This window comes from Podarcis erhardii, assembly GCF_964252035.2.
Source record: "Podarcis erhardii genome assembly, chromosome: 8".
In the NCBI taxonomy this organism is placed as follows: Eukaryota; Metazoa; Chordata; class Lepidosauria; order Squamata; family Lacertidae; genus Podarcis; species Podarcis erhardii.
Window position 1 is genome coordinate 80,520,608 of NC_138499.1, and position 16,199 is coordinate 80,536,806.

At 40.9% G+C, this 16,199-nt stretch overlaps 1 protein-coding gene across 6 annotated transcripts in view; it reads left to right on the top strand.

Annotated features, from left to right (window-relative positions):
• Positions 1-16,199, top strand: part of LOC309348015 (catenin delta-2) — a 226,711-nt gene that overhangs the window by 116,864 nt on the left and 93,648 nt on the right. For all 6 annotated transcript variants that reach the window (XM_081873002.1, XM_081873005.1, XM_081873004.1 and 3 more), the window contains one exon: positions 1,237-1,420. In XM_081873002.1, coding sequence (XP_081729128.1) covers positions 1,237-1,420 — 184 coding nt within the window. The remainder of the gene's footprint in view (positions 1-1,236; positions 1,421-16,199) is intronic.

Here is a 16,199-nt window from a genome sequence, read left to right on the forward strand (position 1 = left end):
ACTTATCATGTGCATGTATTTGGCATTGGCAACTGAATAGTAAACTCGCCCAAAATCTCTTCCAAAGATAAACAGATACAGAGAGCTGGAACTGACATTTTAAATTTGGAATTCTGTTTCTGAGGATGTGCATGGTTTTTCCCCCTGCCTAGGGTTGTGTGTGATCTTAATTCTTTGAGAAAGGGCGACCTCCATCATTTCTGTGAAAGGATGACATCAGCAGAATTACTCCAGAGGGAGTCGTTCCTGCTTAAGTCTCCCTCAGCTGGTGATCCTAAATACAACTGTTTGACAATAACCTGTAGCAAAATACATTTCACAGCCTTGCCCGATTCTTCTAAGTGTGAAATATATTCTTTAAGTGTTCTTTTATTGTTATTGTTATTCCCTGTTTTGCATGTGATAATGTGAGTTCACAGAATTTATAGTTCTAAGGCACCTTGAACACTCCCTGGGTGTAAAGGCAGCAAAAGAATGAATTGAATTAAAATTAATTACCGTATTTTTCGCTCTATAACACGCACCCGACCATAACACGCACGTAGTTTTTAGAGGAGGAAAATCCGTAGGCAAGCCACCCGTAGGCATTCCCTCCATAACACGCACAGACATTTCCCCTTACTTTTTAGGAGGAAAAAAGTGAGTGTTATGGTGCAAAAAATACGGTAATTTAGCTACAAAGGTAGTTGGCAAAAGGAATAGCAAAAGCAGTGTAAGCAGGATTTGGGTCTGATGTGGCCGGTTCTGGCCCTTCCCATAGCAGAGTCCACCCCTGCAAAAAAAATCTGCACTATCATGTGCCGTCAAGAAGCTCTGTGTCCTCTGCTTGTTCAAGTTATTGTAGCAGCTGCACATTTTCCATTAGTTGAGCCTCCTCAAACAGTATACAGCACAGTACCCTTGCCTGAATGGGAGACTGCTGGCTGCACTCCCCTCAGTTTTTGTGGCAGAAGAATAGGTCATTGAATAGAACAAGCTACATTCTAATGATGCTTCTGGGGGGGGGGCGGGTGTTATAGCCACAGTACATTAATAGAACCTCCACCGTTCCTGGTGGGTGGGGAGCAAACAGCAGAGGTGGGCCTGTTGTTTACATGGCCTGCTTGTGGGCTTTCTGGAAGCACCTGGTTCCTTTTATGTTCTTAGGATGATTGTGTTGATTTACTTGTGTGTGGTAGCATTTCTTTCTGTTAAGTAATGTCAACAATTGTTTATTTGATTGATAATTGCTTTTAGGAGTTCTCTGGAATCTGTCATCTTGTGATGCACTAAAAATGCCAATTATCCAGGATGCCCTTGCAGTGTTGACCAATGCAGTGATCATTCCTCATTCAGGATGGGAAAACTCCCCACTCCAGGATGACCACAAAATACAGCTTCATTCATCACAGGTGCTGCGCAATGCCACTGGGTGCCTAAGGTGAGTTCTGATAACTTAAGCATTGGATATGTTCTTATGCTGAATTCTCTCTTCTTCCCTTAGCCTCCCAGGGACATTGGGTGGTATCCAAGTAAGTCATACTCAGAGTAGACCCGCCTTACTTAACGGACTTAAGTTAGTCATAGTCTGAGTACGACTTAGTCGGCTACACCCATAGAATCAATATTATCACTTCAGTCTTCCATCCATTCCACAAAAGTCTGTAGCATTTTTACTCTTTCGTTGAAATGTCATAGTAGAATTGTAGAGTTCGTGCCATAACCAAGTATTTAGAGGTGCTCTCAACCAATAGCTGTAGTATGTGGTACTGATGGTTTTCTACTGTGGGTCTACAGTGAGTACAATCTGTAGGTACAACAGTGGGTACAACTTGCGGAGCACAAAACCCAATGATTAAATAATCCTATCCCCCATGTTCTTGCCATGGAATGGAGCAGCAGCAAAAATGTCTGACAGACCACCATCCATGGCTGATTGGTGGGGTTGTGTCTGACCAAGTGGGTTAAAAAAACACACACCTGCACAGGCCTGTGGGTTAAAATTACTGTCATTTGCTTTAAAATTCCTGTTATGTATCTGAATTTGGGTGCAAATCAACTTCAGTGTTTGCACAAGAAAAGAACAGGTGTGTATAAGATCTGGTGTGTAAGCAGTAAAAATATTATGAACGAGTGACATTTTTGTGTAATCACGTCAATATGTTTTATGCGTAGTGATTCGTAAATGGAATCAGGTAGATGAATAACAAAACTGAGATTGCAAATTTACTTAATTCAGGGTGAAACCTTTAATCTTGTTCTTATAAACGGGTTGGATGAGACACCTCGGTTAGATTGCTACCTCCCCATGATTTTGGCTAGATAATCCATGCAACTTCATCCAGTGGGCAGGTGACTGGGAGCAAAGGGCAGCAGAGTAGTAGATTACTTTAGATTTACTCCTCAGCATTACAAATATATCTTGTGCTAGTGTTTGTTTTTTATAACTGATGAATGTGAAGTTCGTATGGCAAAAAGATAAGTATCACAAAGGCAGGGTTGCTGGACAATGACCTGGCTCACTCATAACGTTGAACCATGGTTAGAATGAACTGGAGCTTAGTGGGAAAGCATGCTAGTTCACACTCATGCACAGCTCATGGTTTGTTTGGAGAGGAACAAACCACAAGCCCTGGGTTCACATGTCACAGTAAACCAGACTGTTTCCCAGCAGTGTAGAAGTCGGGTGGGAGGAGCAAAAGGCCTGTGTTCACACGAAACTCTGTTTTAATTATGGTTTAATGTGGCATGCAAACCAGGCCAATAACTTCAGTTCCTTGAGTATTGGTCCTCTACTGAAATATGACTTTCCAACCAGTTGTAATCCTGCATCCAACATGTTGCTATTGAGTTAAAAGCATTATTGAGGTTTCCGCATACCTGCATGCTATTGGTTTTTCCTGGCAATTTAACTAGGGTTCACATGTTCCCTTGGGGAAGGGCCACAGCTCAATGGTAGAGCATTTGCCTTGCATGCAGAAGGTCGCAAGTTCAGTCCCAGGTAGGGCTGTGAAATAACCCTGCCTTGAACCCTGGAGTGCTGCTGCCAATCAAGTGCTGCCAGTACTGAGCCAGATGGATCAATGTTCTGATTTGGTGTAAGGCAGATTTCTATATTCATTCCTCCCTCCCTTCCTCCCTCTCAAGTTGTTCATATTTTCTTCAGACCTGGTATCTAGAATATGTGTCCTGATCTGGTGGGAACTGCTACCTTTTGTATTGATGCATTTTAAAAACGTAGACCTTACATAGTAAGGTAAAGGGACCCCTGACCATTAGGTCCAGTCATGACCAACTCTGGGGTTGTGGCACTCATCTCGCTTTATTGGCTGAGGGAGCCGGCGAACGGCTTCCGGGTCATGTGGCCAGCAGGACTAAGCCGCTTCTGGCGAACCAGAGCAGAGCACGGAAACGCCATTTACCTTCCTGCCGGAGCGGTACCTATTTATCTACTTGCACTTTGACGTGCTTTCAAACTGCTGGGTTGGCAGGAGCAGGGACCGAGCAACGGGAGCTCACCCCGTCGCGGGGATTCGAACCGCTGACCTTCTGATTGGCAAGTCCTAGGCTCTGTGGTTTAACCCACAGTGCCACCCGCGCCCCTAGACCTTACATAAATAACTGTCAGATCTAATTCTATGCAAAGACAACAAAATATAATCTATAATACTTTTACAGTCATATGTGGAACTTTATCTTTTATTTGTAATGGGGAAGTACAGGGGAGTTACGGGACACATAAAATATTTCTGTTCTCATCAAAACCAGTAAAAAACTGTATTTGTTTTCTAGCTATGGCTGTTTGTAGCAAACCAGTGTCTGCAGGTTTTGATTCTTGGCAAATGCCAATGCTGTGGGCACTTTTTTGCCCTTTCAAATCTCTATTGTGTGTGGCTTCTAAATAAAACACTTTAGAGACTTTTTCTCAGTGGGTTGTTAAGCTCATTGATTTCAACTGCTTTTCAAGATTTAGGCCACAATCCAGGAAGCCACAGGAATAACAAGCACCAAGGTTTTTCCCTTCTCTGGGTTTTTTGTTTCTTTGTTTAAAGAACAGAAGCCCCCGATTCTATATGGTAAATACCTTTTTCAGATTCCAAAACATTTGCATTATATCTGCAGAGAATTCGACAACAGTTTGTGATGCACTGGGATGCTGCTGCTCAAAGACCAAAATAGTTGAAGCCCTGTTGAGCAAGCTCAAGCCCTCAGCTGAACCTCCCTGAATTATGCCTTTAGGCTACCATCTTCAAATGCCTGCACCAGGAATATTTTCATGCATGCTCGACAGAAGTTGCCCATCAGGAAAAGATGGAGTGAGCTGCATAGTGTTGTTCCTGAATAGTTCATTCAAAATCAGTCTGTCTTTAAGTTGGGCAATGATGGCTACAGCCGGTTTGGCAAAACTATTTGTGTGTGCAATTCGAACTCCCTTATTCACACACACAAGTACAAATATGTGTGTGCAGTGTAATCTGAAGCAATACAGTCCAGGAAAAGCTGTACTACTTGATTCTACTACTTTTTTAAGGTGACCCAAAGTTATGCCTTTCACAAGGATTAGCAATTACTGCATTTTAATTTGTATTCCAAGTGCCCCTTGTGAACAAATATCACTTCTGCTTGCTGATATTCAGAGGGAGGAGGGATGCTAGTTTCTGCTGAGTTCCTCTCTGGCTGAAGCCCCACCCCCAATACTATGGAGGGGTGTGTGGGGTTGTGGCAGGAAGGGAGCCCCAAAGCTCTGTTGCATGCACAGAATTCCATGCGCAGTTCTTTGGATTCAAGTCAGTAGTATACTGTATCTTAACTGAATCGAAGCACATTAAATCAGTATTCTTTTATAAAGACTATTAAACCAACAAAATAGTTCTATTAGTGCAAGCACTTTTAATGGCACAGTGGAATTCCTCTGCCTTCTTCTTTCCCCACATAACCCCTGAAACTGCTCTGGGGCTTCCCCCAACCGCCCAGAAAAGATTTAGGGGGTCTGCAGGAAAAGTAGAGGGCAAGGAAGTTTCATTGCACAGCTGAAAGTCCTTGCAGTAGCAGAACTGTTAGATACCACCCTTTGTCACATACAGTGCTCCTTGATGCTTCTTTTAAACTGTGTTCTTGCCTGGTCTCCAAATTTACCCTTTTCTTGATTCTTTTTTAAGAGTGAGATGAATGAACAGGCATTTGGCTTCCTTTGTTCCAGGTCCATCATCATCTTAGCTTAGATCAGTGAAGACACTGAATATTTGCGAGTTACCTCTGTGGAGATGTCACTCTGACGCTGAAAAGAAAAAGAGGTCCAACTCATAGCTTCACATAGATTACTGTACAGCATACCCACAGTTTACACTGGGTTATGTTCAGAGGATAGCACCTAAAGCCAAAATCACATACAGTCATACCTTGGATCTCGAACGGCTTCGTTGCCAAACATTTCGGCTCCCGAATGATTGAAAACCAGAAGTGAGTGCTCCGGTTTTCAAATGAATTTTGGAAGCCGAACGTCCAGCACGGCTTCTGATTGGCTGCAGGAAGCTCCTGCAGCTAATTGGAAGCTGCGCCTTGGTTATCAAACATTTTGGAAGTCGAATGGACTTCTGGAATGGATTCCGTTTGGCTTCCAAGGTATGACTGTATAGTTAAAACACATTGGGTACAAGGGTGAGTGGGATTGCTACAGTTATCCCCACGGACGCCCGACCACTTTCTGGTCTCTCTTAATTTTTTTTTAAAATGTTACCAGCTGAATAAAGCTGAATGCACACAAGTTAAAGGCATGCCAGTTGTGGGTCTACTGTATACTATATTTTATCTTCCAATTATATTGTGGGCTCTGATTTTGTTGGGGGAAAGGAGGGGAATAAGGTGAAAGGGAGAGAGTTTTGGTTTTGTTAGAAGTAAAAATAAATTAATTTTAACACTACTGTGGCTAAAACAAATGCACTTTAACAAGTGCTTTACATTTTAAGATGTGTTGTGAATGGAATTACCATTTTCATTGCATGTTTATTCTTTTTTATTTGTTTTCCAAAATTGTATAGAGCACCTCTTGTCCAAAGCCCCAACTTTATATACAGCCCAAGGGGCAAATCCATATAAAATGCTTTAAAATAGGCCCAGTTATGTAATTACTTATATTCTGGCAACTTTCAGTTATTTAATTTTTGTTGCCCTTGCATCTCTGCTGCTCACTGCTTTTAAATTCAATTATAGTTATTTAGATTCTTTTAGCATTGTCATCCATAGCTGAAAATATTGGATTTCTTACTAACAGGCTTTAAGCCAGCAACAAAATATATTATGCACTTAGCACTCTTATTCTGAAGTTAATAAATGCCAACTAAAATTCAATGCTTTCTTAGAAGCAGGAAAGTAGATAGGATTAGCAACACAAATGGAACATTTCCAGAAGGAAAATTTAAAAATCAGCTATTACTTTTCTCCCTAATCCCACCTGCACACCTGCCCGACTCTGATCTGTTGTCGTTTAGTCGTGTCCGACTCTTCGTGACCCCATGGACCAGAGCACGCCAGGCACTTCTGTCTTCCACTGCCTCACGCAGTTTGGTCAAACTCATGCTGGTAGCTTCGAGAACACTATCCTTTAAAAAAATATATATATTTATTAAGATTTTAAAGATTACAAAAAGAAAGAAAAAGAATTAAACAAATCAATATAATACAATACAAAAACAAAAACACTACGTAGAACATTGAATTAACAAAACAAAACAAAAACAATTAAAAACACTTCCAATGTTTTCAATCTTAGCTTTCATTCACTTGTTTCATTGACTGCCTCACGCCTCCCTTTTTGTATTCCACTTCAATTAACTGTTTCAGCAATTCCTTTCCATCTTCCTCTGTTTTCTGTCCTGTAATTAATCTTAACATATTCTAACCTTGTTTTTTTCCCTTTAATACATTAACAATCTATCTGTACCTAGTTCCTTATAACATTTCTGCAAAGCCATATAACTGCATTCCACCATTTTTCTAAAGCTCCTTAATTTTACAATATTTCTGTAAATAATCTTTAAATTTTTTCTAATCTTCTTCCACTGACTCTTCTCCCTGGTCTCGGATTCTGCCAGTCATTTCCGCCAATTCCATATAGTCCATCAGCTTCATCTGCCATTCTTCCCGGGTGGGTAAATCTTGTGTCTTCCAATACTTCGTGATAAGTATTCTTGCTGCTGTTGTTGCATACATAAAAAAAGTTCTGTCCTTCTTTAGCACAAATTGGCCGACCATGCCCAGGAGAAAGGCCTCTGGTTTCTTCAGAAAGGTATATTTAAATACCTTTTTCATTTCATTATAAATTATCTCCCAGAATGTCTTAATCCTTGGGCATGTCCACCAAAGGTGAAAGAATGTACCTTCAGTCTCATTACATTGCTTTGAGAACACTATCCAACCATCTTGTCCTCTGTCGTCCCCTTCTCCTTGTGCCCTCCATCTTTCCCAACATCAGGGTCTTTTCCAGGGAGTCTTCTCTTCTCATGAGGTGGCCAAAGTATTAGAGCCTCAGCTTCAGGATCTGTCCTTCCAGTGAGCACTCAGGGCTGATTTCCTTCAGAATGGAGAGGTTTGCTCTTCTTGCAGTCCGTGGGACTCTCAAGAGTCTCCTCCAGCACCATAATTCAAAAGCATCAATTCTTCGGCAATCAGCCTTCTTTATGGTCCAGCTCTCACTTCCATACATCACTACTGGGAAAACCATAGCTTTAACTATACGGACTTTGTCGGCAAGGTGATGTCTCTGCTTTTTAAGATGCTGTCTAGGTTGGTCATTGCTCTTCTCCCAAGAAGCAGGCGTCTTTTAATTTCGCGGCTGCTGTCACCATCTGCAGTAATCATGGAGCCCAAGAAAGTAAAATCTCTCACTCCCTCCATTTCTTCCCCTTCTATTTGCCAGGAGGTGATGGGACCAGTGGCCATGATCTTCGTTTTTTTGTCTACCTAATACTAGGCCAAAGCGTGACTTAGCACAAGTGAGAAAACATGCACAGTATCCCAGAAAAGAGATTGTGGCCTGTTTGCTGCCCTTGGATTGCTTTGTTGTCATGCTGGATTAAGCCATGCTTTGGGTTCATGATTCTATTATATGAAACTGGGCTCATAGTTTAGCTTTCTGCAGGTAGTCCATGATTTGTAAGAAAGATTTGTCCTATGCTTTACAGATCTTAGTTTGTCTGGGAGAGCTAAACCACAAGCTGAGGTTGAGACAACATACTAAGCCAAACAGTGATCATTGCCTCAACGGGACACCATTTTATGTTTCTCTGGGCTTACCAAAGGGAACACTAGCCTAGAAATTAATGAATAAAGAATTGGGATTCTTCACTGATAGCTCACTGCAGGGTCTGAACTTAGGGTCATTGGAAAATGTTTTGTAAGAGAAACTAAACTTTTATCTTTTTTTTCCTTTTTTTAAAAAATGAGTTTCTCTCCATGTTGCTACAGAGATGCTTGCAGAATTTGTGCCTGCATTCTCTAAAACACAGTACAGTAATACCTCCGTGAACGTCTGCCTTATCCAGCGTCCATTCTGGCGAATGTCCGCGGCAAACCCAGAAGTACCGGAGCGGGTTACTTGCAGGTTTGCCACTCATGCATGCACAGAAGCGCTAAATTGCGCTTTGCACATGCGCAGAAGCACAAGCCACTCTGTGCGCATGTGCAGACGCGGCACTTTGCCCTGTGTCCTTATCGGCTAGCGGCCAGGGCTCCAGAATGGATCCCAGTTGCAAAACAAGGTGCAACTGTAGTTCTGTCCTTATGAGGTTCTTTGCACTTGAATTCAGTCATGGATTTCAGGTGAAAACAAAAATAGCCAATATGTGAGGCTTTCTCCCCTTCTGCTCCTGCCAAATGATCCATATTCATTCTCTCCAACAGATGTGTATTACATACAAAATCTGTAATGTAAGATGCTGTAGTGTAGTATATTCATTCCCACAGGGGTGACCATGTTAGTCTGTTGAAGCAAAAACAACGAGGATTCTGGTGGTACCTTAAAGACGAATAGATTTATTGTGGCAATATATAAGTCATCTGAAACTAAATATTCTTGACATCAACCTAATTACTTGGCTATATGTTGAGCCTTGGTTATCCTCAGCTGCTCTTGTTCTCATGCTTTTATTCTAGTTGTCAAGTGAAGTGTGCTTCTGAAAAACTGCAGAAGCAATAATTTCTGTGACATGTTATATCACTTTACTGAACTTTTAACCTGTCTTGTTCTCAAAAAATACAACATATGAATAACCAAGGAGAATTTTATGGTTCCTGGAATATTTTCATCAGTTTTAACAGGTCCCAGAAAATGAGACAGAAATAATGAGCTCAAGCCTTGAATGTCTGTAGCGATGTTTAGAGAGGGATAAAGTAAGAGGTATTAGTGTTGTAAACATGTACACGGGGCAATATGGGCCCCCAAATATAACATGATGAGCTTGATTTCCAGATATCAGAAACATTCAGAAAGTTATCAAATCCGTACTAGTTTTGAAGATCAGCTAAAACCACACCAAAAACTTCCAGATTTGTGGTATCCTTGATGGTACATTGCAAAGCCGTTTGATCTTGGAACACCAAGAAAGACAGCGTAACAATATGGTAGCACAAACCTGTACATGTCTTCAAAAGTTGTATTTATTCTGAAGACAGCCTTTAAGGAATTTATTTGAACCAAAAAGTTCATTTAATGGGCTTGGAGGACATGCAGGTGTAGTTGGTGAAGTGGCAGTGGTCTATCAGCCACATTGGGCTGTGAGCTACTAGAAATACCAGGTTCCTTGCTAGTTGTAAACATCTCTGAATCTTCTGCGTTCTCCCTGTTCTCAGGGTGATAATACATTTCAGGTACAAGGAGCTGGAACTGTTGCGGTCCTTAATTTATGCAGCTGTCATCCTATTGCAGTGTCATTTTTGGGGAGACAACTGCTTAGTAACCAGAATGCCTTATTCTACATTCTGAGTATCTACATTCTATATCACCCGCTGGTGGTCGGTACAATACGCCAATGCTCTCTTTTCACAAAGCAGCAGCTACTTGTTGCACCACTTCCCTGCATAGAGCCATCATGCTCTCATAAAGGTCAAGCCGTTGATTTGGAGTTTACTGAAACACAGTATACTGAAATTGTACTGTAGATGTGATGCTCCTGTTGTTCTGGGTGAAAGACGTTTCACTCATTTGGAACTCCTAACTGAATCAGATTGTTTTCAAGTGGTAAAGTGAAGGTTTGATGTATTGTGTTTTGAATTGTCTTACTCCATCTTATTACGATACAATATTAAAACAACATACAGACTGTGTGTCCATACATTTCTGGTCAGATATTTTGTAATCAGCAGGCTTTGTAGGGGCTCACTTATCCAACATGGTGGGTGCTTTCATGGTGTCGGAGTTCTCAAATTATTTTAGGAAGGTGTCTTCACTGCACAACAGACTCCCTGGCAGGACTCAAAATATGTTACTGAGCTTGCCAGACTTATATCTTCAACACCAAATTGTATATGATTCATTGCCTCCACAATGAGATAAGAGTATTTATCTGCTTGAAAAAATGTGATAGGGGATATGATAAATGTAATTACTTTCATTGCCATGAAGAAAAATATTTGATTTTCACTGGTGCTGCAAAGAAACCAGCCAGGACCCTCTCATAGCCATATCACAGTCAATTGGATTCCAGGGCACTTTGCAGAATGTAGATCCTAACCTTGATTACTGTCCTTTTAAAGTCTTGTTGAACTTTGGAAGAGCAAACTGATTGGATATTGGCTATAATAAATGGCTTCTGGCCTGCAAAAAGCCCCAAAGTTCCATTTTGTGAGGTTTATGGAGCTTGCAGAATTTGATCTAATTAATACATGTATTCTATTTCTGCTACTTAGAAAGCAACCTCCTAGCTCTCCACCACTTTCCATTGTTTTTGCACCAAAAGGCAAATGTTAAATATCCCCAAATGTTCTAGACATTCTAGAAGATGGCTAGGCAATGTAGTAGCCTCCAGGTGTCATAGACTACAAAATCTCCTCAAGCAGTATGTTCAGTGGTAAGAGCTGATGGGATATTGCCCGGCCCTGAACTTTTCCCATTTCTTTCCAGAGACAGAAACAGTTTCACAGACCTGAAATGTTGTAGATTAGATTAGATTAGATTAGTACTTTCAGGACTGGCTCAGTTGTCAAACACTAAAATTCTTAATGTGAATTAACCAAGCTAATGACACAAATATGTAAATAGTTTTGTTTTTTTTTAATGAAGAGAAGAAACCTTGGCTACAGATCATGGTTAGCAAAGGGGGAGCTTAACCATGGGCAAAGGTTCAGTCAACACGCCATGCCAAACCTTCTCTTAGCTCAGTGTGCCACAGGATTATGAAAAAGACCAGGAAGCAACAGAGCAGAGCAGCTGCAAGCAGTTTTTTTTCTCGCATGCTGGCTATTTCGTTTTAACAGCTAATTTTAGTTGATGCTCTGGTCATTTTGCATTAGTCTAGAGACAATGTTATTTTGTGTAGCTAGGACATGTCTGCTAGCATTATATGCCTTTACCATAAAACTTGGGCTTGGGATGGGAAAGATTTTAGAGGCCATGTTAAGTTCTTATGGCATACTTTTAACATAAATCAAATATGTCGTGCTGAATATTTGTAATAATGGCGGGAAGAAGCCTCAACAGATTTCTGAAATTTGTATGAACTGTGTCAGGAATCTCCCTAAGGACTGCATCTGTGCAAAACATTCTATTTTACTTTATTGCGTTTTTAATTCATTTGCAGTTATTTGCTGCTCAATGCAGTCCAGTGAGTGCACCAGGCCGCAGTGCAAAAAATTATTACACAATAGTGAATCTTCAGTGTTTTAACTCTGAGTTACAACAGAAGGCAAGCAGTTAACAGTGGTTGCAAAAATAATATTCACAATTAAACCGTTTTTATCACATTATGAATGAGTAAAACATTTGGCTCGAGGTCTGTAGCTGGCAAAGTAAATCTTGCCATGACCAGAGAAGTTGCTGTAGTATGAGAAGCCAACAAAATGTAAATTGTCTGCATATCTGACCAGTTTGCTTCCCCTTTAAGGAGTGGATCTAAAAATTTAGTTCAATTCTCAGAAAAGGTTGGGCAATAACACAATGCAGCTAGGAAAAACTCTTAAGGAACAACCATAACATTGCATTTGGTGTAGAAGTCTTTGGAATGGAATTGAGCCTTTTCATTAAGACCCAGCTTTCATTTGCTCAAAGGGACACATTTTATCATTTTATAATAAATCAAGAGATTTATTAAGGTCCCAGATATTTGCTCCGTAAAAAAAACATGATGTAAGTTTTCATTTCAGCACAGGAGAAAGCCAGTATTTCTTTTATTTATTTCTTCTCAATGTGTTTTGAATAAGTTTTTTTTTTTCAGAACTGCAAGCTGCCTTGAGAGTTCTAACTGAAACGAAGGGTGAAATGTCATGTTTTATGAATGAGCTTTAAATGATGTAGTTACAGATAGGTAGCCGTGTTGGTCTGCCATAGTCAAAACAAAAAAAAATCCTTCCAGTAGCACCTTAAAGACCAACTAAGTCAGTTCTTGGTATGGGCTTTCGTGTGCATGCTTTTGGTATGAGCTTTCGTGTGTATCTGAAGAAGTGTGCATGCACACGAAAGCTCATACCAAGAACTGACTTAGTTGGTCTTTAAGGTGCTACTGGAAGGAATTTTTTTTGTTTTGACTTTAAATGATGGGCAGTATTCAACATTGTTGTTGTTGTTGTTTAGTCATTTAGTCGTGTCCGACTCTTCGTGACCCCATGGACCAGAGTATGCCAGGCACTTCTGTCTTCCACTGCCTCCCGCAGTTTGGTCAGACTCATGTTTGTAGCTTCGAAGACACTATCCAACCATCTCACCCTCTGTCATCCCCTTCTCCTTGTGCCCTCCATCTTTCCCAACACCAGGGTCTTTTCCTGGGAGTCTTCTCTTCTCATGAGGTGGCCAAAGTATTGGAGCCTCAGCTTCACAATCTGTCCTTCCAGTGAGCACTCAGGGCTGATTTCCTTCAGAATGGATAGGTTTGATCTTCTTGCAGTCCATGGGACTCTCAAGAGTCTCCTCCAGCACCATAATTCAAAAGCATCAATTCTTCGGCGATCAGCCTTCTTTATGTTCCAGCTCTCACTTCCATACATCACTACTGGGAAGACCATAGCTTTTACTATGATTTCTGCTAGCACTAAAGAACCCTCCTCTATCCTCCCCCCCCCCCCGGACCTCACCCCATCTGTTATAGGGGTTCACCCAACCCTCTGGCGCAGATTGGAGAAGGGTGATGGGCATGAGGAAAGTGAATATACTGACAACCTAGCTCTATACCCCTCTATACCCCAGCAAGCAGAGCTCCGTTCTTCCTCCCGCTTTGCAGGAGAGGCACTTCGCTGAAGGGGCGTTGCGCAGCTCTCCTGCGCAGAGTGGGAGAGCTGCGCAGCACCCCTTCAGCGAAGTGGGAGGAGGAACAGAAGGAGCCCCTTCTGTTCCTTCTCCCACTTTGCAGGAGAGGCACTTCACTCAAGGGGCGCTGCGCAGCTCTCCCTCTGAGCAGCGCCATTCACTCCATAAGACGCACTCACATTTCCCCTTACTTTTTAGGAGGAAAAAAGTGCGTCTTATGGAGCGAAAAATACGGTAGTTTGGATGAACTGCACATTTCTTTAATCATATATATATTTATTGTTGTGATGTACATTATATCCTTCTCTTGACTTGAAGAATTAAGAAAGTTCCAGTTTTAGCCTTGCGGTACTGGGGCCGATTGCTGATGAATAAACATAGCAGCCATGTGAAATAATTCTGCCTGGCGGCTGCCTCCATTTTGATAACCATGCAGGTGGCAATGACTTGCCATTCAGGAAAGCCTTCTGTCAATTTCCTCCATCCCTCTTTCTTCCCACCCACTCTTGTTGGTGTGAAGAACCAGAATGTGTGCAGTCTATGAATGCTCCCTGTCTCCACCTTCATGAAAGGTCAATATATCTAAGCCAATGTACTATACTCGATTATCTTATGTAAATATAATTGCTACTTATAACACCGAAATTTCAGTATTAACTTACAGAACTGAATTTCAGCATGAATAACACATGCAAAGACAATCAAGCTGTTATTGCAGAGAAAGCTAATCAGAATGGTTGAATTGTACCTGATTGGAAATAATCAGCAGAAAATGTAATAAATATTAACACAGTTTCAGAGATTTACTTAGATTACATCTGATTAACTTTCTTCTTCTTCTTGATAGAGCACCCAAATGACTAGAAAAGGAGATGGGGTGGATGAAAATGTATTTGAGTATTAATAGTTTTACAAAGCAAAGACATAATTTATCAATATCTAGTTATAGTTTGTGTTCTAAAAATAATACAGTAATGACTCTCTTAAAAAAACTGGTTGATGCTATCACAGTCTTTTCCCCCTTCAAAACAATCGAAACCAATTGCAACTCTCCCCTTTTTTTTAACAAACTATATTATTTGAAAACCCAAACAAAATTAAGTACTCATCAACCTAATTTATTTAAATAGGGGAGAATTAAGCATATGCTTCTCTTTTTGATCAAAATCAAATGTTCTGTTTTATTTTTCATTGCTTTTTCTTCTTCTTAAAACAGAAGATAATACTGTGCACACCCCTGTCCCATTTTCATCTTTCTTTATATTTTAGCTCAGCTTCCCCATACTTTACATGCCCTGGTCTTCTAGAACATGTGAAGCCTCCCTCTTACTTACACAGATATTGGTTACTGAAAATTTACACTGTATGTTTGGGACAAGTTCGTGTGTGTGTGTGAATACAGGATAAATGTGCTACTTCTCCCCAAGAAGGCTGGGTATGAATGAATGAATGAATGATTGTGCTTACTGGCTTCCTGTTCTGCCTGGTGCAATGCTATTGTTTCAAAGCACACCCATGGTAAGAAAGTTTGTATGAAAACACTCCCAGGGTGAACCCAGCACGGGGAGGGGGAATTGGTGCGAAATAGCTAAAATGCCCTATTTATTTGTGCTGGATATTAATGGAATAATATTTAATCGTAAAACATTTAAAAACAAATGCCTTGTGCTTTTGTCAGTTTAAACCTGTGTCTCCTGAAGGACCGTCTCCACCCCCATCCTTCTGCCCGGACACTGAGGTCCAGCGCTGAGGGCCTTCTGGCGGTTCCCTCGTTGCAAGAAGCCAAGCTACAGGGAACCAGGCAGAGGGCCTTCTCAGTAGTGGCACCCACCCTGTGGAACACCCTCCCACCAGATGTCAAAGAGATAAACAACTACCAGACACTGAGAAGACATCTGAAGGCAGCCCTGTTTAGGGAAGCTTTTAACGTTTAATAGACTATTGTATTTTAATATTCTGTTGGAAGCCGTCCAGAGTGGCTGGGGAATAAATAATAAATTATTATTATCTCTGCACTCATGAAAGTGTGAGGTTTGCTGCTTCTTTCCCCCCTCTCCAGTTAGGTAGGATCCTGCCTTCACGGTTTCTCTCACAGGAAAAATGCTTACTTTTGAAATGAGCGTAGGCTTCTCTCCTCTCCTCAAGTGGCTACAACCAGTTGAAAATATAGAACTATTTTGCATACCCTTGTTCTGTAATTATGCAACAATTAGTGTTAGGAAACCTGCTGTAACAATTACCTGAAGTGACAGAACGATGGGATATTTTGTTCCACAAACTGAAATGCACTGTTATTTGCTTGATAACCCATTACTCTAGCTAAGGTGGCACATGAAAATATTTACCTGGTCTGCCCACTTTCCTTAAGATGCATTTTTGTTGCACTCTTTTGTTTTCCTATTGCTGATCCTCAAGATTCCAACACAGAAAACTTGACTCCTGGTGTAGACATTCTTGTTAGTCATTTCTGTATATATTTCCTGGTTCTAAAATCCAACACCATTTTTCTACTTTGAAGTTACATTGATGTAAGTTCGCACTGAATAAAGCACTGGGCAAGAGATTTATGAAGAAAGCAATTTCTTTAAAACCAATTTGGGTCATTCCATAGCAAGTGGTCAAACTTTTCTACCTCATGTCATCCAATTTTCTTAATATTTTGTACACTTGTTGAATGACTTGATTGATTTTATTGTTTGCAGCTAATGGGCTAATGCAGTTGCAGCTAATGGACCAATAGAATATGAATACAAATTGCACAGCTGCAAAA